General features: G+C 45.0%; 1 protein-coding gene across 1 annotated transcript; it reads right to left on the bottom strand.

Annotated features, from left to right (window-relative positions):
• Nucleotides 1-143: 143 nt before the first annotated feature.
• On the bottom strand, nt 144-1,771 carry LOC143344397 (UPAR/Ly6 domain-containing protein crok). Its single transcript, XM_076770423.1, has 3 exons — nt 1,625-1,771; nt 1,153-1,338; nt 144-998 (listed from the first exon to the last, which is right to left on the bottom strand). Exons 1-3 carry the CDS (start codon nt 1,683-1,685, stop codon nt 781-783), a joined length of 465 nt encoding a protein of 154 aa, XP_076626538.1. The 5' UTR covers nt 1,686-1,771; the 3' UTR covers nt 144-780.
• Between the last annotated feature and the right edge of the window lie 22,324 nt (nt 1,772-24,095).

Raw genomic sequence — 24,095 nt, 5'->3', positions numbered from 1 at the left:
CTTGTAATTAAATTCATAATTCGTTTGTATATAGCTAGAATACAAAGTAGTGAATTACTGAATTCACCGGATAGACGGGTCAGTCATGAATAAAATTTATTTCGAATAACGAATAATACCGGACACTGACGAGTACTCGCATGGCTGCGTATGTTTGAAATACAGGTTATGAACCGTGACCTCTAGTAGGTATATACCTATAGAAGGGTCTAAATAGTCGAGTCGTTGTGTATTTCACAGTGTCGGATCCGCTAAAGCTTTAATAATCTCGCCTGACATAATTAACCGGCGGCCGTTGAATTTCCAGCGCCTAGAATCCTTGTAAATCATTCCGAGATCTTCCCTACTTCGTTATATAAATATATGTTGGGGAACATTAAGCGCATTTATTTATTTCGTTTAAACTTGGATCAATTAATAGGACGTACATTAGCAGAGGTTCAAAAACGGCACATTAGGAAATATCGTTTATTTATTCGATATTTAAAATCGAGCTTCTTAAATATTTAACTTCGTGTTAAACATTTAATTGTTTAATATAAAATGGTAAAATGTCAAAATATTAATAATATAAGTCGAGCTTTTAAAAGTATAAAGTGAATACTCTAACTATATCAATAAATTGTACTATAGTATGGACGGAAACATTAAGAGAGTATTTTAGTCTAACACCTTAAAAAGGAAATGGTTCTTGAAAAAGTGTTATAGATTTTCTCTTTAATTGTAATGAACTTATAAATAATTGACGTCTAGACTAGAATACTCACTTAGCTAATACACTTATCTTAACGGCAATGCACATGTTGTAATACCAATAAGTAACATAACTATCATCGAAAATGACGATAATGTTGTTGCTTCGTTACAATAATCCTCCGAGCAGGAACATTCTTCCCAATAAACCCCATTGTCGTAAACTCCCCAATTGCAAACGCCCGTTACTCCGGTACTGGCTACGGACGAACATCGACGGATTACCTGTCGCCATCTACCGTTCCCTTTAAAAATTAGCCCAAATAATAAACTTACGAAATGGAAACAACGATCGTGTGGATTGATGTTTTCGAAGTAGAGAAAAGCGTAACGGCCGTTTAACGTTAAACGAGAAGAGACGAGAACATCGAAACAGGAGATTTAAAAGGGAAAACTTACAAATGAATCCACGGGGACTCTGATGCGTTACTTTGATGCAGAACGTGCCGGGCATGTGAGACTCTTCGCTGTTGCATTCAATGGCAATATTCTTCTCCTTGTCAAATTTTTGATACGCCCCGCATAAATCTTCGCCTTTTGGATCTGTATTACTACTACACTGATAGCAGCGAATTGCATCGGTACCTAAAATTTATTCTTCTTAAAACTTATAATAAGTTATAACCTAAAATTGTGTAGAACCGAGAGTCTAATGTATTTTGTTTCGATATGCTCACTACCGTCATCATTAGGATTGTGATCGTTAGTTCAAGTATTTGTTATAAGTTCTTCGCGAATGTTTGGAAATTCAACAAGTATGTACACTCCGTTTCCAACATGGTATTCGTGCTAGTTTTCACGGATAAATTGCCACTACAGTTTATTTAATATTGTAATCGAACGATCGCTGTTTGTAAGGATCTTTGCTTACCTATCACCGTAAACAATAACGTTAAAGAGACAACGCACGTGATTGCGTTCATGACTGTCATCTCGATAAATTTTCATGCAATCACTACGTCTGCTGCACTTTTACTATACGCGCGTAGGTAACAGGGCGTTGGTTGGTATGAGTTTAGGCGACTTCAAATTCCCCTACTCGTCCCTTCTTGTGCGTAGAGCTCGTTTACCAGGATCGTGCATAAGAACGGAAGAACCTGTGTCATAGTAGTCGACACTCATCAAATATTTATACAAAGTGTTCGGCCATCGCTGGGAAAAATTTTAACGGGAGATTCTAGAGGCCTAAGTAAGACGAAAATCAAGGATACTAATTTGTTGATTGAGGCTTCGTTAAAAAGTTATAGATACATTTTCGGCCACACAGTATATTTTCGGTAAAGAATTTTTTTCTCGAAAGTGTCTAGGATTTTGAGGGTATGTCTATTCACCAAAAATGGTTGTAATCGACCCCTGCAACTAAAAATAATTTTTCCAGAAGGATTTGATATTTTTTAATTTCGCCGAAAAATTTCACCACCTTCCTGAATTTTTTTCTCAAAAGTGGATAGGATTTCGGGGGTATGTCTGTTGACTAAAAATGCTTGTAATTGACCCCCGCAACTGAAAATAATTTTTTTAGAACGATTTGAAAAATTTTTTTTTCGTCGAAAAATTTAGGCACCTACCCCCTGTCGATTTTTCTTAAAAATTCCTTTTTCATTTTTAATAATTTTGTTTGACGCCCTACAGAAAAATTGTCTAATACTTTTTTGTAGGTACCCATGAGCTCTACTTCAGAAAAAAGTTTCATTGAAATATATTCACAATTGTAGGAGTTATGGCCTTTTGAAAATTGTACCATTTTTATGGGGTTTTTCTCATTTTGCGGGGTCAAGGACCAACTTTTCGAATATTTTTGCGATTTGTACATATTCTCCATCAAAATACGCGTAGTTTGCTTTTTTAAACATTAAAATCGTCCAATCCGTTCAGAAGTTATGATGTTTTAAAGATTCGCATGAAATTTCAGGGAAGCATTTCTGACCTCACATTAGATTTTCGGTAAGGAATTTTTTCCTCGAAACTGGGTAGGATTTCGAGGGTATGTGTAATGAACAAAAATGATTGTACTTGAACCCCGCAAACGAAAATAATTTTTTTAGAACGATTGGAAATTTTTTAATTTTGTCGAAAAATTTCTCACCTTCTCGAATTTTTTTTTCGAAAATGTGCAGGATTTCGAGGGTATGTCTATTCACCAAAAATGATTGTACTTCATCCCCGCAGCCGAAAATAATTTTTTTAGAACGATTTGAAATTTTTTAATTTTGTCGAAAAATTTAGGCACTTATTGAAGTTTTTTCTCGAAACTGAATAAGATTTCGAGGGTATGTCAGTTGACCAAAAATGATTGTAATTGACCCCTGCAACTAGAAATAATTTTTCCAGAACGATTTGAAAATTTTTTTTTTCGTCGAAAAATTTAGGCACCTACCCCCTGTCGATTTTACTTAAAAATTCGTTTTTCATTTTTAATAATTTTGTTTGACGCCCTACAGAAAAGTTGTCTAATACTTTTCTGTAGGTACCTATGAGCTCTACTTCAGAAAAAAGTTTCATTGAAATATATTCACTATTGTAGGAGTTATGGCTGTTTGAAAATTGGACCATTTTTATGGGGTTTTTCTCATTTTGCGGGGTCAAGGACCAACTTTTCGAATATTTTTATAATTTCTATATATTCTACACTAAAATACGCGTAGTTTGCTTTTTTGAACATTAAAATCGTCCAATCCGTTCCGAAGTTATGACGTTTTAAAGATTTCCATGAAATTTCAGGGAAGCATTTCTAGCCTGAAATTATGTTTTCGGTAAGGAATTTTTTTCTCGAAAGTGGATAGGATTTCGGGGGTAAGTGTATTTACCAAAAATGATTGTAATCGACTCCTGCATCGGAAAATAATTTTTTTTATAACGATTTGAAATTTTTTAATTTCGCCGAAAAATTTCAGCACCTACTCGAATTTTTTTCTCGAAAGTGGGTAGGATTTCGAGGGTACGTCTATTCACCAAAAATGATTGTAATTGAGTCCTGTAACCGAAAATAATTTTTCCAGAACGATTTGAAACACATGAAATGGGACACTTGTATAATTTTAAATGAAACATTTAAGAGGTGTCTTTTGACTGGCATTGGAGTGAGAAATCCGGCTAGGTGACATTCCTAATTCTAACGTACTCGTTAAATTATTTAAAACAACCTTCCACGATGCACATATTCTTTTACCTCATGTTCCACCTAGGTATAAGAGCGGTTTCATCGGAAACCGCTAAAGAAGCCAGTTCGTAGTATGTACGACATGACAGAATCGCGGACTTTGCTGTATTTTATTGAGATTCGGAAAGGAGCATCGGGAATTTGCAATTTCAAGATTTTCCGACGTTAGTAAGTCAATGGAATCGCACCGGAGGCAGAGGGACTCAACGGAAACGGTTCCTTCGATTCGTTCTTTCTTTAAAACCTTCTAGACGGATCTCGGGGTCCGTTTGTTATTTCAATTCGACTCCTTGTCATTAGCCTTTTACTTATTCGGCGTAATGCTGCGCTTGCCTTTGTTATGCTCTCTCGCGGCCTTTCTGTGCCTTTATTAACGGGCGTTCCTTTCGTCGCCGCTCTTCGCGACAATCTCATTAAGATGATTCCAACGCGCTAAAGGTTCTTCCGGTCTGAGCTGTTGCGGATTTTCCATTTTATTCTTCACGGACTGGGAAGAAACTGTTTGATTTAAGATTTCCCGATAAATCTGATTATTACGAATGCAGCATATAATAATTTCTGTCGTGCAATACAACGAGCACTATCTTTTTGGACGGTCTATTGGAAAAGAAGCATAAAAAGATTCTCGTAGTTTCACGGTTGCTGCGTAGTTTTAGCAGGGTACATGGTAACGTTGTTGGAACGATCCAGAAATTGGACGGACGAACGACGAATAAAAGTAACGCATCGATCTTGCGAACAGCGATGTTTCGTTCGTCGATTTTTGTACGTACAAAGCCATAACTACGTAGCCCGTGGGCACGTTGAATATTTCATAGAACAGCCACCGCGGAAAACCGATGTCCACCTACATCCTTCAATTACTCTTCGCTACGTTGTATATCCTCGTAGATGCGTGAGCGTATATACTCTCGATCGAATACATTCACTTACACTCCCGTTCATAAGTCACTGGACCGCTGCAGTTTCAAATAAAAAGTTTAGTATTACGCCTAGATTATGGACAATTATGCAATGTAAGATCGATGAAATTGATAATTTAATAATAAAAATTATTTGAAAAAACCTTTACATGCTTTGTAAGTGTCTTCTTGTATACGGTTTATTAAACTACGATTACTTTGCTTCTCGAGACTCGTATAAAAATATAACTGTCCAATTACTTATGTGCAGGAGTGTACGTACGCTGGAACGTCGGTCGACACGAATATATATTTTTTTCTTTTTTACAAGTTTCAAAGGTTCGTTCTGTACTAAATTTTATACTCCGTATCGGGCTTCTTTTCTGTCTTTTATGTGCTATAATATCGGAACGCAATAAATCGACTCATTTTAGCGATGAATTTCAAGCGCACACGTTGTTGGTAAGTTTTACAGACCGCTTAAATTTGCTATTGGTGGGGAACCAAGCAGAAAACAGTCTACGAGCAATGAATTGTCGTAAATGTTCGTCTTGGTTTCAGTTCCGTGACGTCACGCGATGCAAAATCTCGGCCACTTTTGGGAAACATTTTACTCGCTCGGAAAAGAGGACGAAAGAAGACGAATGGAAGTGAAAGTCGGAATGCGATGGTCGTTCATAGCGGTCGACGGTGGTTTAAAAAGTTCCACCATATTTTAGACCTTTTAAAAGCCGCGGAACAGGAAGAAGAAGGAGCGAAAAGCTCTGGCTTAGAGACGCATTTTTAAACTTCGTTACCGGAAACTCTCGGTAGACTGCCGTCGCCGGTTCTTCTTTTGTCGCGTCCTTCAAAGTAGAAGGAAAGAATACCAGAATAAATGAATCTATTATAATAAACCTGGCCGCGGCGCACGCAACGCTTCTCGGCAGACAGTCCGTCGAATTCATATTTGAATATTTAATCGTCTCCGTGCAATTTATAAATAATAGGATAAGGCTCGAGAACTTGTACGTGGTTGGAAAAATAAATATTTATCTGTTCTCTATACGCAATATACGTGGAAATTTTAAAACATCCAACGTACGATCCGTATCCATTTTAATTATAAATGTGTCGTCGTTGAGATACTTTTGCGCGGCCATGTAGGTACGTGGTTGCAATAGCTATATAAATGCAAACTGTACGAACAGTTTGCTTCGAATGTTTGACGACAGAATGAATTCGTCATAGGAGGTCGTTATTACGGATACGCAAGGCACAGCGAACACGATTGCTCGGAATAATTTATGGAATTTTCGATGCGACGCGTGATACGCGACGACTCAAACAAGCAGCCGGATTGGGACAAAAGGGATTTATTTTGCTAATTGGCGACTCATCGATCGTTTCGAAATTGGAACGTGGAACACGGCAGAGATTGCGTAATGTCGCGGTCGAGACGTATCACCGACAGGAAATCACTTTTACCCTGCACACAGCGTGACAGATGAATACGAATCGCGAGTGTCCGCGGAACGACGTTGGCAAAAATATTAATGGCTGCCTATCGGTCATAGCGGCCGACGTTCGTCATTTATCCGACGGAGATAGAAATTTAAAAGCTATCGAAGTTGCGCGCCCGGTCCACTCGATTCCTTTGACTTTCAAAGATTAAAATACAGTCAACCCCTGTATAACATAAAATTCTGTCTGACAGTGTAATTAAATATATCATATCGTCGATTTAACCGCGACAGACTTTTGCAGCCGGATGCGATACCGATAAAAGGAAAGATCACCGCGACGTTCGGATTGCGACTCCGCGTATCTATTTATTCCAACGTATATACATATATACATACATACGCGGCTGTACGTGGAAATGGGCGTCGGTTACGTTTACATGGATGCAGCGACTCGATATCTTGCGGTGAAATAACTCAGCGGATCAGACGGTATACGTATACCGAGGGTATGCGCGCCAAGCGATTTACATCGATTTCCTCGGGCACGGATTCCGAGGAAAAAATTACGAGCTCCGCGGTATTTCGCGAAAAACTTTAACATTCTCGATCGAATGATATCCCGCAAAACTTTCCTACCAAGTTCCACACCGTGCCACAGATGCAGTTCAAAGATGAGATCGTATGTGATCTCCTGAATTTGCTGTGTTTAAAACGACTACGCGCTAGATACTAAATAGCCAACGATTCGCGGTTGGTCTTACCAGCAACTTTCAAAACATAAACAATAGTTGGGCACCGTGACGCGTCTCGCGGGCATATCACCGAGAGACAAGACTTTGCGAGGCACGTTTCACGGTTGGTCGATCGACTCATAAATATTCGTAGGCGAAGATCGGCTCGATAAATTCGCGAAGGCTCCCGGTTGGCAAGGTTTTAATGGAATCGCGGCCGAAGGGACTCGAGGCATCGGAATATCTGTGTAGGCGCAGAGTCAGCGAGGGTCTCGCCGATGTCGAGACACGAGAATGCTTTTCCGGCGACACGTAAATAAGAGTTCGGAGGTAAAGCGGTCGGAAATAAAACTAGTCCAGATCGAGAGAAAAGTCGATGCATCCGGGAAAAACTGGCGTACGCAAAGGCTGCCGTCCCGCCACTCGTCACTATATTTCCCTTTTACATCGACTCGATTCGACACGGTTTGAGTATCGTTCGTCTCGAGTTTTGTCGTTTTCACGCCAGCCCTTCCAAAGTACGCGACGCGGAATAATAAAATCGAAATAATGTACGATCCAAGTCCGCAGGGAACGATCTACACTGCGAATCTACGGCAAATGGATGAAACGACGCATTTAAGGTGCGACGATGTAGCGGTGGGCGCTTAGTCTTTTGCGAGTGTGATGAAAATAAGAAGAGAATGGGTGGTAAAGGGTTAAAGGAAAAGGAGAAAAGGGAAAAAGACGAGATAAAGACAAAGACGAAGCTCGTCAGTGGCGGTGAAAGCGAAGAAGGGGACAGTAGAGAGTCTCGAGAGGAAGAGACCTTCTCTCTTATTCCTAAGGTAGCCGGTTTTTCTTTCGTTTCTGTACGAAACAGACCGAGCACGTATCTCGTTAGCGAATCATTAGCAACTCTTCTCGTACTGCAACTACTGTCGCAGCAAATGCTCGCGGCTCGTTCTATTCTTACCTCCATTTCCTTTTACTTCCCTCTTCCGTTCCAACCCATTTTTCTATCTTACCAATTTATCTCTTTTAATAAACATCTTTATCGATTTATCGCTATCCAGTAATGATTTATCGCAAAAACGCTTGTCAATTTACGAGTAGGTAATAAATACAATAATTTGAAGCTCGAGTCTGACTCGATATTATAGAGCGAGAAGCAAACGCAATCATCGATATCGAACGCAAGTATCTAACGGAAGATTCTTTGAAGGATTTAAAAATCTCAGCGGGCAGGATGACGGGGCGGCGTCTCTTCCTCTGAGAATAAAATTACTTCGATTCCTTCGTTTGGTTCTCTTCTATTGAAAGCTCGACTCGTCTTTGTGGTCTTGGCTTTCGTTCCGCCCTCGTTCGTCCACCTCGAGCGCCTTTGGCGAAACGTGGCTCGACTCCGTGGCAAACAACGAGACGATAACTCAGCGCTGACATTGGCACCGACACCTGGAACTCTTATCGCTTACGCGACCGCCGCAGGTGCCGTCTATTCGCGAACCAGAGGATGCACTGCTACCTGTATTCTTCGCCCATTGACGCGCGATCGCGTATAGAAATCCAAGAGACGTTGCAAACCCTTCCTGTAAATTGCGATCGTTCGCCACCTCGACTACCATCGAAACATCCTCCTCCTCTATACGATTCTCGGTTATTCTTCTTCGCCTTTACGAGTACGTTCCACCCTTGAAAGCTATCGGTATTGGCATAACCGTTCCGTTCCTCCTTCGATATAGGTTTCTTCCGAGGCCTGGTTATCGGTGTTAACACCGAGCTAATGGTTATAAGTTTAAAATAATTTCTTTAAATATCGAACAAAATTGTCGATAATAGCAACCCTTTAACACTGTTCGGTGTAATGTTTTACACATTATCAACGAAACAAACAGCTTGTCGTTTAGTGGAAAAATACAAAGGCACATTTCAAAGTCTTGGTTAGCGTATCGGAGGGCAAGCCACCTGCCAAGGAGAGAAAGCGAAATTTATAGAGTCGACGATCAGCATTTGGTAAATAGAATAAATTTACAAAGTCTCGGCATTAGAGCGACTCGATTTTATTCGAGAAGACGCATAATACGATCCCGCCGGAGCGGGTATGCGAAAGTTCGAGGACGGATCGAATGAAATTTGAATAAAAATACCGTCTTCCCCTGGATGGGCTCTCCGAGAGGCAAAATAAAGCTCGGCGTTAGCCCCCGAGGGGTCAGCCGACGCCATTCCTACAGGACGCCACGCCATATAATAGCTAGATTTTCCAATAGACGGTACTAGTTTCCAAATCGCGTACTTTTTCTTTGATTCGCTATTTTTTCGTCAAGGTTTTGATCAGATTTTTTAGAGTACTCTTTAGAGATATAATGGGTGTTGAATAAAACTAACAATAATAACAACAACATCGATAGTTGTTACGCTCGAAAGCGCGAGCTGCTATTCTTCGATCCTGTTCCTGTTTTTTGCGAACGATCGAAAATTGGCAGAAATTTTCATCGCGGAAAAGCTTCAAAGAGAAGGTAGCTACTCGTTGGGATGCGGAATTCCCTGCGGTCGCTGATGGTTTTCGGTTAATTTAACGCTTAGGGCTGGTAAACACGGTTGCTAGATCGTTCGTCATGGCTCGTCCTTTGGGTATACCACCTCCGTGCCGTGGACTCGACCGTAAGACCATAAATTGCAGCGGTTGCGCAAAAAGAAACACGCGACTCTAAAGAGCCGATGGCGATCTTTGGATATCCTCGAAGATTTACGAAACTACCACTTACTATCTGGAACGGTGCGATGGTAAACTCTTTCTTCGTGTCCACCTGTTCGTATCGCGTCGCGTTTATTCTGCTTTTTATTTTCCGTCTTGTTATTTCTATCTTTTCGCGTGCGCTTTCGCCTTTCGTAGAAAGTTTTGCCCCTTGGCGACGATTCGCTGCTAAAGAATTCACGCAAACGACACACAGAATTTCCGGAGCTTTCTTTCCCGCGACGCAAACGAGATTTCTCGAAAGATTTCCTACCGATCTCCCCACGCTTCGGTTCTGATCCTTACGACGGTATAAATAAATTCTAATATAATAATTTTAACAATGTTGAGAATAATCCTGGGACGCTATTGAGCGTCGTTTCGGTTAACCTGTTATAAATTCGCCCTACGTTCTGCAGCGTTCCGTTCGCTGACACGATCGCACAATCTATACCACAAATTAATGCGACAGAGTGGCATTGAGACGCAAATTACGATCACAAAGATAGGTAACATATCACTGTCGGTATTGTGGTTTATCGAGAATTACGATCAACAACGATACAGCACGGTTTCCAAGTATGTTCTTTTTACGTATGACCAAGTACTAGAAAATGTACGCCAATATGTATTCATCGATGCGTTAAATTGCACGGATCGCATTAAGCAAATTTTATCGTATCACGATTCGATAATCGCTACCGATTCATCGGGACAAACATCTCGCGGTCCGATTATTCCATTACACGGTATTTTTCGTTCTTAGGAAGTCCAAAGTAGTTGCCAGGAAGGAGCGTATAAGCCGTGGAAACTTTTGCTACGACAAAAGACGAACACGCTAGAAGGGAGAATAGCGAAATGGGGATGAAGGCGGGAGCAGGGGTTGTACGAGGTCCTCGGCGAACGAGACGGGAGGAAATTGGTTTTGCATTACAAAGCCGGTGGTCCGTGATAATAGAGCGCTTCATAGGCGCAAGTACGAGCACTTAGCTTCTATGAATTGTCCAATTATATTATTACCGAAGCGGAATCCGTCGCGGTCGTTTCGAACGCGAAATGCAACGCAGGATGCATCAAAATATCCGATTTGATGGAAATTCCACGGAACGTTGACTCTTCTTTCGTTCACATTCTTCCGCGGATCGATGCTACGCGAAAACTCGATAACGCGATTCTGCTCATTTTTCCTGAACCCGTTTCCCGATATAAATTCGCGTCTAACGCGCATACACGTTTCGCGACTAAGCCGCGCCATTGTGTCGCGTGTGATTCGCAGAGGGTAGTTTATTTGTTGTATAGAATGCAAACCCAGATATGTACCCGGTAAAAGTTACCGATCGCACATACTTTTATCGAAACGGTTATGTTAAAATGCGGTTTTTCTTCGTCCCAACGCAACGAAAACTATCGAGTAACTCGTACTGAAACATCAAAATCGTCCCCGGAGGGTCGAATCTTCCCTCTGCTTCCATCAGAATAATCTATTCCATTCGTTCGTTCGAACGAGACGTCGGCAAGTTGATTGGGGGATCTTCCCCTACGCCAGGCGAACGAGAAATATGAAAGACCGTGCAAGAAAGGGAAAAAGAAAAGTAGTTTTCCTGTTAAGAGGCTGACAAGCTACGGAGCCCATAGATTCTATGCGTATTACGCAGGCTCGACGAAGCTGGTTTGTTTTTTCGTCTCCCCGGGACCAAGAAGCGATCAGGATCGGGAAGAAGTCCAGGGAAAAGAGGAGAAACAATTGGGACTTTTCAATATCGAGCCAAGAGACGTCCGCTGAACCGTGACAGACATTGTCAGAAACATAATAGACTCTGGATAAACGAAGAGCGACGACTATACTGGTAGTTCGGAACCATCTTGATTCCGTCCCTCTTACGAAAGAATCTACTTCACGATCGCTAATGAGAAACGCCACGAATACTTCGGATATCGGTTAAAATCCAAAGTCAAACATCTACGGAGAGACGAACGTATACTTTCTCCCTGAAACGACGAGTGGTTTGTGCGCGAAAATCTATTGACATTTAATCAAACAGTGATTTTGATCTCCAGGAAAAAAATACAATCGAGCGAACCTACGCGAACGGAGGCGATAAGAGGTAGGCTTCTTGCTCTCGTGTTCGAAAAATCGTGTTCGCGGAATATCAGTCGCTTCACTGACTCCGTCGAACGAACGAAGCCACCGATAAATGTCAAGGAATGCTCGACAGAAGGTAATGAAAATAACGGACGAGCTTTCGAGAGGAAGCTTTCGGAGACGGTCGAATAGGCTTCAAGGGGTTTCCGGCGCACGCGGTCGAACCAGACTATCGACTTTCGTCGACCTTACGATCCACGACTTGAAATTGAAATTATTTTTGTATCGATAACTTGTTCGAGTGTCTGGATTTTCGTACTCGATGATTAGAACAAGATGGTTTCCTGATCCCTAGAAAGAATTTTTATTTATGGGTCGCGAAGATATAAATTTTGTACGATATTTACGTGTCGCTGGTCAGAACAGTGCGTTATCTTTTCTGTTTTGAAAGCGTTTCATCGATTCGTTCGCCGCAGCTTCGTACAGAGAGTCGAGCATACAGAATCGAAATTTTCCCTTGTAGTTCCGACGAACATAACCGGTTTCGTACCATCGAAAGCCGAAAACGTTTTCCATGGCAATCGAATTTCGTGATTTTTCCATCCGATTAACGACAGCTTGATCTTCCGTTTCGCTTCGGTTACGCTTCTGACACGGTTACGCCGATGGCGTTCCGTTTCACCGTTTCCGAACGGTTTTGCGGACCAACGTGACGCGCGATGGACAGAGTAGCCCACGTTTGCCCAACGCGAGGGCCAAGGTACTCGTGGACGGATTATTCCAGCGAGTAACCCATTTACGCCGACATAGCCGCGGTATCGCGTGTCGAAACCGGTCGCGGAGTATCATTCTCGCTTCCGTGGAACGTTTCCCCGATACTGCCACGAGTAAACACTACGTTTCACTCGCGAATCAACGCGACATTTCGATCGGTTAAGCTCAAAGTTCGGACTCTGACTGAAATAAATCGTAATCGGCTACTGTACGGGAACCAAATTACAAAGACAATTTTGAGCATCCGGGCTATAAGCCGTTTAGGAAAGATTTTCGCGTTACCACCAGCGTTACTGTTATTTTCATCGGGTAGTTGGATGGACACGCTAACACCGGTGTTCTCTTTTATTCGTATTATAGTCGTAAAATGAAAGATTTGTGTCGCCATCCGATTTTAGCGTCGATCTGGTTCGGTGATCGGACAACCTTAGGGGACGAATCACCCGTGATGCACGACCAAAATGCAAAGTGTAAGTTTGCCTTAATGAACATTACGATTTATAAAACTCTCAGAGAGATTAAATGATTTCCTTGGTTAGAACCTCGTGCCAGGTAGAACTGTTTCTTCGAGGTTGGAAGGCGAAAGAGTGGTAGACCGAGTGGATCACGGGGTCCTGGGGGCCATAAATACATTAGCCACGCTAATTGACGAATCGTTAATCTCGCTGCGTGGTACATCCGGAATGGTAACGGATGCGGACAATAATGCCTTGGAGGGCCGCAAAATCGGTCCGGACACGCTCGATTCTCCCACGCTCGGAAATCGCATCAACCTACACGCGGAACGAGTTTCTGCTAAACCCTAGGCTACGTTGGGAACGATGTATCAGGCAGCTCGCCAAACGGTAATGTTTCTCTAGTTTCCAAGCCCCGGCGTGGCGTTACCTTTATTTATTTATCCTTTTATACGTGTATTTTAGCGCCGCGTTCCCTTCGACGACGGGAAACAACGAGCTCGTTGGAGCTTTCGTTTCGCCACTTTTTCCTTCTTTCTAATTTGGCTCCGAACCCCGAATATTTTTCCTCCCCGGTATGTTTACAGGCTTTCGCGGGACACGGCTTGCCGTTATAAATTTTCGAATCGCGGCGAAGCTACGTACGTGTACCTCTGCGATTCTTTCGCTCCTCCAGTCTTTTCAGTGGAACACTCGACGCAATATCCGACGATCTCTTCGCGCCAATCTTACTCGTAACACCGAGTGGGCTCTTTCCTTTTGAAAGTTTAAATAAATTCATCAAAAAATCATGCAACGTTTAATATTGTCCGTCTAGATGTCCACAGTTGGCTACCGGGAATCGCCTCGAACTAATAAATATTATTTCCCCCCGATCGGAAACATATTTACGAAGTCTGCTATTTTCGTCGAAAGGGAAACACTTGCTTGCTTCTCCGTGAGGATCGATCGATTCGAGAACGAGGCGATCGAACTAATCGGCAGTGTTGTCGAGCGATCTCGACTTGGAGAAACGTAGTCGAGGAGGGTGCAACCTCGTCCAATTTCATCCCGCGTAAATACACTCTGGCGAAACGATAACCGCTATTTCTCGATCTCGTCGCATCGACGGGAAGCCGTTCAATGGTTACAGATGGCTCGACGAAATTTCCGTCGAGCATCGATACGGAATCAGACTTACGGAAAATATCTTGCTCGTCCGATGCCGGGCAATTTCGTTTCGCTGACGTTGCCGACGCGACCAGTCCTAAAACGAGCTTGCGACCGTCAGGGTACGATTATAGCGGAACAGCGAAAGATGCTGCATAATGGCGGTAATCTCTCGCTAATGTTCGCTACTCTATAGTGGGATTTAAACGAGACGCGTTGCTTCGGATTTCCCTGTAATCGCGTAATCGGAGAAGCTTGTTTGCGTTCGTGACCGGAGATGACAAGGTTTGAAAAGAAATCGACCACGATCGTCGAGTTACCGGTAGTGGATTCAATTCAATTCGCTCGACGTCGACTCGCAATTTTTCCGATGTTGGTGAACGCGAATGATTCTACTCGGGACGCGGCTGGCATGAAAATGTCTGCTTACTATGTAAAACGTTGTACTCAATTACGGGAACGTTCCAGCGTTTATTTCTCGATTCTTCGCGAAATTTCCAAAGGTATTTCCGCGACGTACACCTCCTTCGTATTCGCGAACCACTATCGAATACTTTGCAGCTAGTTTCGCGAAAATACGACGGCAAGTTCGCCCGCGAAAACACGGCATACGTGCGACGTTTTCTTTCTGGTTCAAATCGAATTACAAAACTTTGAATTCAACCGTGTTTCAAGTCATTAGGAGTAATAGTATATAATGGTTGATAAATCGAGACGAAGCGCGATTATTTTCTCTGGTCAGTTTAATCGAAACTCGTGATGGTTTGAGAGCGACTTGCGTTGTAAAAAGTTGGTCATCTCGGGCCGGATTCTTGGCCGTAATTCGTCCGAATCCCCCACGGATATCCGTTAACCGATAACTCCTGGGAGCGTCGATGAGTTTCCGAGTTAACGGAACTTTTGATCCGAGCGGAATACACGTGACAACGAAACGCAGCTAGATCCCCCGGGTCCCGCGGGATATTTCGAGCTCGCGATCGCGAAAATCTAGGATTACGATTTGCTTGAAAATCGGGGATGCGTGTTCGTCGCGTCAACAATTCCGCGGAGAGGTCGCGAAGAATTCAGTGTTTCCACGTAAACTGTAGGACGCGGGGGTGTCGTGGTCGATGTGCGGCGCCTAGGTTGGCGAAGGCCACGGACCGAGGAAGGGTCGTGGCGGGACGGAATTGGATTGGAAAAAGGCGTCGATGGATCGTCGTTCGTAGCCGTTCGTCGAGTACGTGAGTAAATATTGATGCCGGCGCGTGATCCGATCGCGTCGGGAGTAAGCCACTCTTAAGTCTGCCACTCGAGGCTGTGTGGTGCACGTGTACGTACGTGCGGAACATCCGCGCGTACGAATACACCGAGTGCTTCTAACAACGGCGTACCTTCGAACAGGGACTGATATCCTTATTAAAACCCTACGCTGTCACGACGCAATCTTTGCCAGCTTCCCTCAGCCGTTTTTCAGAATATTTTTTCCCGCCCAACGTGCTATTTATTTATTTATCCGTTATAGACGAGCATGCCCGTCATATTCTGCACACAAGAGGAACGGAAGATAAGAAAATATAAATATAAACTGTATTTACGACAGTAAATTTCAATAAAAAAAATGACTCGAGGCCGAAAGGTGGACGTTGATGGTCCATTTTGAAAATCGGTGCGTTTCAGCGGAGTGGCAGGGATCAAGGTGGACGACTTTCGAATCGAGGCCGATAACGAATGTCGATGACGGCTAGGATAGATGAAACGCGCCAAACCCCGATTACCCTTCTTTTTTCGCGACCGTCTCTCTTCTCCCTTTTTGGCGCGCTCCCGTTTAACCTGAATATCGAATGTCAATAAGAGCGGACGCAACCTGCGATTTCCGCGTTCACGGAAATACGTTTTTCCCCGACCGAGACACGGACGTCAATTAGTGCTTCCGCCTCTGCCTGTGTCTGCATTTCTTCCCGCGTTTCTACGAGCTAGAAACGAAAACTGGAAAAAGAATGGCAGAGGAAGAAAGCAAAAGAGACACGAGTACGGGCACGATGGGAATCGTTGCGGACAGTTGAACGTTTTTAGTAATTATTTACGTACGCGGAAGTACAGGGGTTTCCGATAACAGCGATTCTATTTTGAACCGGAATAAAACGAAAACTACGAAAGATAATCTGGCGCTCGTTGCTTTATTTCGATGGCATTCTACGTGAAATGCAATATCGTTTGAACGACTACGACTACGTTTAATGGAGCGGATACGATAAATCTAATTTTCGATCGCTCGATCGATTCTGCCGACCGTACAAATTGAACAAGAATTTTGAGCAACTGCGTATCTCCCTACGATGACTTGCCAAGGACTACCGAATCGAGCAAGGGAATAACAAATATGGCAACTGTGGCGATTGGAAGTTCCATCGGGAAAGTCTGTACATACAGCGAGGCAACGAATCCGCGGAAGAATATATTCAGTCGGTTTGGAAGTTAATAATGAATTGCATCGGGTGGGGCAGAGTGCAGATTAACCGGCATAGCTCTCGACTTCGCTTACAATTAGTTGCCGGCAACTTTGATCTACCATTCCGAATGCAATGGAAGCGGTGGAAAGCGGAGGGTCCCGCGCGAGCAGGAGCGAGGTCGGTCGGAGTTCAGGGCAGCTCGGGCCAACCGATATTCCAAAGCCCAGTTTCCAGGCTTTTGAGATTCCATTACGACCGCCGGCGGCGGGAATCAATATTTAAATTCGTAATGGGAACGCCTGGCTGCAATTATGGAACGTGGCCTGCCTAATAAAACGTTCGAGTTTTCGCCGTTTTCCTAGTACCGAGCCGACCGCGTGAATATCGTCAAATATTCAGCTCCCGAGCCCATTCTGCCCGGAACTGCCACTCTTTTACGACCGACAAAGAATGCGAACGCGTTATCAATCGACGATCCGGTACTATCGGACGCCGGACAAATCTTTCGGGCTTAAATTTTACCAAATACCGTAGCTATTCCGACTTGTTCGGTAAATGCCAATTTCAATAAGTTTCTAAACGCGAGTCGAAAGTGACTCGACCATTAAAAGGAGAAAAGTCATCGGTTTCCTCGCGAATAAGACTTTCAACCGAGTCGGAGTAGTCGGTTAGAAGTGACCGTTGATCGGATTAACCGCATCTCGTGAGCGAGAAATCCCAGCTCACGAGGCGACGGCTATAAAACGATTCTCCGAGCGCGAAGGTTTCCCGCAACCTTTAAATGTTTAATTCGGCTCTGGAGAAACTCTATCCGCGTTACACGGTTGCCGATTAGGTCCGTGAAAATCTGTAAAGGATCGGAACGAAGGGATTTGCGCGTAGCTGAGCGCCACTGGCCGAGCCGAGTTTGAGTCGACCGTCGAGGTAGAATTGTGCGTGGATCAATAAATCGCGCGTGGAATGGAACGGTTCGACGGAGACGCGAAGCAGGGAATAAAGGGAGCTTACGAAGCTTCGGCAGGAATTTCGGGAGTAACGGCGACCGATTGTCTGGGCGAGGAAGTTTCGTTATCTCGAGGCGGGGATCCCGGCTCCGACGCACGACATCTCGATACTATTCGAGGAGTTTTATCCCGACTGAAACGCACAACGATCGACCGAGCCCCGAAGAAGTCCTCCTTCCAGCCACTGAATAGTAAACGGATAAGTCGACGACGTTTACGACGAAGATTCGGGCGAATCTGTGGAGTATACGGATCGTCAGATCGTCGGATCGTCGGAGCGACGTGGAAGGAGGGTCTCGCGAGTTCGGTCGTAAACGTCATCCGTGCTAGGAGCGAGAGAAGCCAGACGTTGCAAGGGCCGCTTGTATTCTCAGGCGGATACGCGAACAGGCCGAGTTAACGCGAAGCTACGATGCGCGTTAATGCCTCGGCTTGCTTTCGAAGGCAACCAGCGCTCTCGGCTTTGTTCGATTCAACTCTCGCAAACAGTTTCACCGACGGCCCGTAATCCCGAAAGCTACTCCCCGAAAGGGCTTACGTCTCGTATTGTGAAACTTGACCGAGCGAACTTCGCGTTCCCCTTACCTGAAAATTCCAACGACCTCTCGCCTTTGCGATCGCTTTTTCTCGCCTTCGTTTCACCAAACTTCCCAAAAGTAAACGCTACGGCGAGTTTCTTCCGCCTCCCTTGCAGCTCCCTCTGGGTTCTGGCGATTGGGCATCGATAGACAGCAGGTGCACCCGAGCAAGTCGGAGCTCTCGAGATTGGAAGAGAACCCGCGTGAACCCGAGAAGCGCAGCCATCCTCCTCCTCTACGCAATTTGCATGGATAATGCAACGGGAAGGATCCTTCCTTCCTATCCTCTGACCCAATAATACGCAACTGGCAGACTCCGACCCCGGGACCCCGACACGGACCGAACACCCGGAATTCAATTACGCGAATGTAGCCGAACGCAACCGCGAACTCGGCCCGGGGACAAGCGAAACCTAATAACCAAACAATGACCGTTCACTTTACCAAGCTTCTCCGGAGTCTTCGAACCGCGAACGGCGTTTCCTTCTTTCCTCCTCGTTATCCTGGAAACTGGACAGGAGGCTTGACCCGACCCAGCCACGTTGCTGACGAAAGATCAACTCTGGATGCAAAGGGTACACAAGTTCCAGTCGCTAACAGGCCCAGGACGAAATGCTCCCCTTTCCTTTCCTTTTCTTCCTGCAACAGAAAGCCGCTACATACTTATTCGAAGCTCGCAAGCATCGATGGAACGGTAGACAGAGAGAAGACGATGGGAATCGAACGCAGAGGGCAGAGGGTATTTTATTAATCGGTGGGGAGCATCGTTCGAGTTACGTCCGGTCTATCGAACAGCCAAATTGCTATCGTCGGAGCGCGCGGTGTGCAACACGCGCTGCTAGAAATTGAAACAATGCTCGAAATTGCAGACACCATTATGCCCTCGGTTTCTCCATTAACGTGCACGGTTTTCACGCGACCGGCCAAGCTGTTTACGAAAAAGCCGGCCCGATGAAAGGCGCCCGGAGATAAAGGGGGCCTCGAAAGCCCGAGGAACAATGAGCGCGCTTCAATTATCGCGCGTGTAAAAAAAATCCGCTTATATCCACGGCGAAACTGAGTATCGACCCCGCGGCCCCGTCGTAACTTCGGCAAATAGCGTTCCCGCGGGGATTTTAGGAAAATCTGGAACACGGCCAATGGCGTTCCCCGCCGCGTTACATCGCTCTGTCCGAGTTTATATTCGCGGCCCTTTTTCCCCGCTATTTTCAGGTTTATTCGTTTGGCAATGCAACGAGTTACGCGCGGTCGGAACGAGACCCCGCTCCTCGTCTGCCTCTTCCTCTCGCACGATTTTCTCCGACCTCCGCCGATATTCTAGACAGCCACGCCGCTTAGTCCGAACGGAACGGAACCATTTTCTTTCCCGACGTCGTTCACTCGATCCCTTCAAGGGCCAAACGCTTCGTTCTCCGAGTCTAAATTCTCGCTCTCCCAACCTAGAGAACGTCGCAAAATTATTAACGCGCGTTACGAAACTTTAACAATGTTAATATTTCGTAGGATAACCTTTTCGAAGTCACTAGATTGTTGCTGAAACTGCACCTGCGCACACAAACGTATTCGAATGTAATTCTTCTCCCAGCCTCTCTTTCAAACAAAGGAAATGTTTGACTTCTACTTGGCTTAGGTTATTCCCAGAATGCAGGTTCGTTGCAAACTGCTTGCACGTTGGAAATCATTTTCCCTGCATTTTTATTTCGTCGAATATTCGGTTCGTTGAGTTTTTCCGCGATGCCCGCAGGAAAGGCAAAATCCCGCAACCAAACATTTTCAAGTGCCCAGTAGTTTTCATCGCGTTCTTTAAAAAAAACGCAACTATCGCTGGCAGTTTTCGTTAAAAGGATGGAGAACTCGTCCTTTATTCAGCTAACGTGTGTACGAAACAGTGGATCTCAATACCGGCGACTCGTTTCCACGGTTGCGTTCCCCTGGATTTCGCGTTTTCGTATCTCCGTTCGGTCGTGCTGGCGAAACGGAAAGCACTCCCACGCCGGATCCATTATTTTGAACGATTAGCGTCGCTAACGAAGCGAGAAGATGCTGTAGAGTAGGAGAATCAATGGAAGCTCCATCTTGCGCGGAGCTCGATCGAATTTCTCGACGTAATAGTTCGATCTATGGCCGATGACAAATAACCAGGCCCTGGCCTATTGTGCGTCGCGGCGACGGATCGGCAGTTATGTTATGCGCCGTTTGATTTTAATCGGTGCCGCGCTATTAATCAAACTTGGTGGACCGCGTTTCTCTCAGCCTCTTTCGCGTACCCATTGTTTCCCGATCGGAATCGATACCGACGATTCCAATATCGAGGCTTTCTTATCCGAGGACGCGATAACCGTGACGCTAACGAGCCATTCGTTCGCGGTTTCGATTTCGGGGGAGTGGAGAATTTTCGACGCGCAAAACTCAGTCGTTTTCCGGGGTCGTTATGTCGCGCAAAACGTGCACGCGCGTATTTCGATACAGTGAAATTGTTTCCTTCGTTAAATCGTCATTGTAAATCTACCTGTTGCCGCACGCAGGCAGTTAGCCAATCGGTTGACCGCAACGGACGCCACCGTTCCGGCTCGCGACGAATTACGATCGGTTTGTAAAATCAGCGATTTTCGCGGTTAACCGTTTCCTTCCGTGTTGCTGCGTTCGACACGAAAGAACGACGAAGGGTTGTTTCTGCGATTCCGCCGGACGGAGGGGCGCGTTCGTTCGCGCTTGAAAACAAGACCCTAACGAACCTATTTACATTCGATAATTAAACGAACGCCCGAGCGGCAAAACGCACGAGCGCACTCTCGAAAACAAAACTGCAACCCTCGCCCAGAGCTTCCTCCGCCGTCTATCCCGATTAATAATGCAACTTTAAAACCCTCGCTTATTGTCTTAGAAGCTTCAATGGACGGGCATGAGTCAGGACCCTTTGCCAGAGTACACGAAATACGACCTGCATTGTCCTCGCACCCTTTGCCCTCCGACCAATGGATCCGCGTCGAAAGCACCGAGTGCCCTGAAGTCGCTCGAGTTTGTTCTTCGTGTACGAAACGTGTCGTTCTCTTTGGATAATATGCGCGTGACGATTAACGTTCACGATCCGATTTGGTTTCGTGTAAGGTGCTAAGTAGCACAATAATATCCCCCGAGTTTCTGTTCGTGTTTAGTTTAGCGATACGTAGGGTAACTTTTCGAAAAATATATTTTCGTCAACGATGAATTGGGATAATCGAACGGGTACTCTGGTCGATGTCAGAGCTCGTGAGCTCGAGGGTTAGGCGAGCGGAAGTTAAAAGGGCGTATGCATAGGTTATAGGCCTCTGTAGTACGGTACATCGATACGGTGCGCAGGAGAGACGAGGTCGAAGGCAGGAAACTGGCAAAGGGATGGATTCAGGGAGATCCGTGGACCACGAGACTGGTTATCGCTTCAGTTAATCCGACCTCCGTTCCTCCCGTTCCTCCCTGTTCTTCGATGGTAGCCTTCTGCTCGGTCTGAACCTCCTTGAACCATCCTCGGTCACCCTCGACCAATCCCGATCCTCTCCGTCGTATTGTCGCGCATTGCACGGCTCCGTGGCTTTGTCTAACTTCCATCGGTACTTATCCACGACAATTGCGTCCTCCTCGTTCCGCTCGCGATATCCTCGTCAACGTCAACTTCGCGCGACTGACAGCGGCTTCGTCGAGACGTACGTTCCTGCACAATTCGCAAAGACGGCGAACAAAACCTCGAAACGCTCGTAGCCGGTCAGAGCCGAGACTCGACCGAGAAAACTCTCCCTCCGTGAAATGCAGTCGTTTCCTCGAGGGGCCTCGTTAAAGCGTTCCATCAAGCGTTTCGCGCCAAGCTTCTAATCGAAAAGTTAATTAGCGTCGTCAATGTCGGCACCGTTTCGAGATTTCTCGCTACGGGAACCACAAAAATTTCACGGGACAACGTTCTCGTTTCGGGAACCCTCCGCGGTAAGTCATCGAAGTCGTAGCAATTCTTTCGTTAGCTGGTGTTATTTGCAAAGAAAATATGCGCAGGATCGAAAGATAAACGCTAATTTCTTTTACTCTGCTTTCTTTTCATGGAAGACACGATCGCACGATCAAAGAGAGCCTTTTTCGTAAGACGATCCTAGGAAAATATTATAGGAAACGAACAGACAATATTTTGCAACGTTTAGTATATACTAAACTGTAGAAGAAACAAACGGTCGTAGCAATAATTAAAGTCGATTAAATTCAAGATGCAAATACTGTCGATGTGTCTATTAACAATTTTGAATAAAAAAATTAAAGCAGCGAGGAGAAAATCTGAGGGTCATGAATAGTCAGTAGGCGAAGACTATTCAAAATAGCAGCGTAGTAGCGATCGATTCTGCCTATATAGTAACCCAGCTTGAACGCAACGAACCGCAAGAATTTGCGCGTCAGTTTTTCCGAGCGTATTAATTTAGTTCGCATAACAGGGTGACCAAATTACACTAGCATACTGTAAATAAGTAAGGACAAGGAAGTCGTGGAATATTAAGAAGAACGATTTTAAAAACTGCCTCGGATCGTACTGGTTTTGCACCCGAAATTCAACTTTTTCAAAAGTTATTTAGCAGTACTCGTTTCTCAGTGCTTGTAACCGGTTGTCTAGATTACAAACGGCGAACGTGTGCGCGATCATTTTCCCTCGTTTTCTGTTCCAGAAGTAGCTCTGCCATCGAAACGAACAAGTTTGCAAAAAAAAAAAGGTATCGGCGAGTACGTTTTCGTTGGTCTTACCGTGTGTCTGAGCACGATAATTAAAAGCCCAGGCTGGAACGAGACGCGGGGCTCTGTTAGCCAGGCACATTTCCATGCAAACGACGCTGCCGCGTCGCGACACACGCGTCCCCTGTCCTCGAGGACCTAAAGATAGAAACTCCACGAAACTAAGCTCCGGAATAAACTCTCGTTCTCCGTACACTCGAAATCGACCGTTAAAAATACTTGGGATTTTATGAAACTTCCACGAGTTACACGATCGAAAACTTCCAATGACAGTATTTTGACTACTTTAAGAGAGGGATTACCTCGCCAAGGATTTCCCTCGGCCCTGAACGCGAAGAAAAATGGTCGAAGTGAGACAGGTGGTTGATAAGGTACAAGATTACGTTATAGTGAATTAGTTTTTTTTTCGTAAGTAGTAAGCGTTAGAAAAAAATAAAAGAGAACAAAGTTTCGCAGTCCTGTGTGACCAGGATGATGTTTAATTTCTAGTTCATTTCATTGTCTATGACACTGTAAACGCGACCGGAGCAAGGGCATCTTTGTATGAAAATATTTCTTGAACGATCGGTGAAACGGCGCGAATTCCTAAAGGAAATAGTTCGTTGCCGTTGGCGTGCCGAGGACGCGGAAAAAATGTGACGCGTTTCAGCGAGAGCAAGAGTCGGTCTTCCGGTGAAATATTTATTTTTTCGTTACGGGATGCCGGCGCGGAGAACCGTCGGGGAAAAATGTTCATCGACATAGTAGTCGAGGAGACGCCTTCCCGTTGCGAAAATCCGGAGTTAAGCTCGCGTTCTCGATCGAAACCCGGAACGGGATGGCGGAGGTCGACCGTTAACGAAAGTTTTCCTCGCAGGAATTGCCCGGCGACCGAAAATTATTTAATTAACTGCGACGAGTACCCGTGGCGAAAGTATAAAGGCGAACAAACGAGTCGCGCCCGGCGGCATTTTCCCTCGACCCGGAGATGTCTACTCGCGCAAGAATTGGTTTTGACGCGGAGGTACATAACGCGCAAAGGCACCACGACGACAATGGAGTCGATGGTTATTCACGAAAAAACATCGACGACCGAATGACGGATAGGTATCGAACAAAGGACTTCTCGGATGATGCCGTCATTTCCAAGCACGAGCATCTACGTTGTTTTTTCCAGGGAAAAACACGACGAACGAG

The sequence above is a fragment of the Colletes latitarsis genome, chromosome 8 (assembly GCF_051014445.1).
Source record: "Colletes latitarsis isolate SP2378_abdomen chromosome 8, iyColLati1, whole genome shotgun sequence".
NCBI classification, from domain to species: Eukaryota; Metazoa; Arthropoda; class Insecta; order Hymenoptera; family Colletidae; genus Colletes; species Colletes latitarsis.
Note: the sequence above shows the minus strand (reverse complement) of the source record. Positions and strands in the feature narration are given on the sequence as shown.

Excerpts from the sequence above, each read along its gene's own strand:
- LOC143344397 (XM_076770423.1), bottom strand. The coding sequence starts at position 1,685 with ATGACAGTCATGAACGCAATCACGTGCGTTGTCTCTTTAACGTTATTG. Across the intron at positions 1,339-1,624 it reads GTTATTGTTTACGGTGATAG|GTACCGATGCAATTCGCTGC; the intron begins GTAAGCAAAGAT and ends AATAAATTTTAG. Across the intron at positions 999-1,152 it reads GAGTCCCCGTGGATTCATTT|GGAACGGTAGATGGCGACAG; the intron begins GTAAGTTTTCCC and ends TAATTTTTAAAG.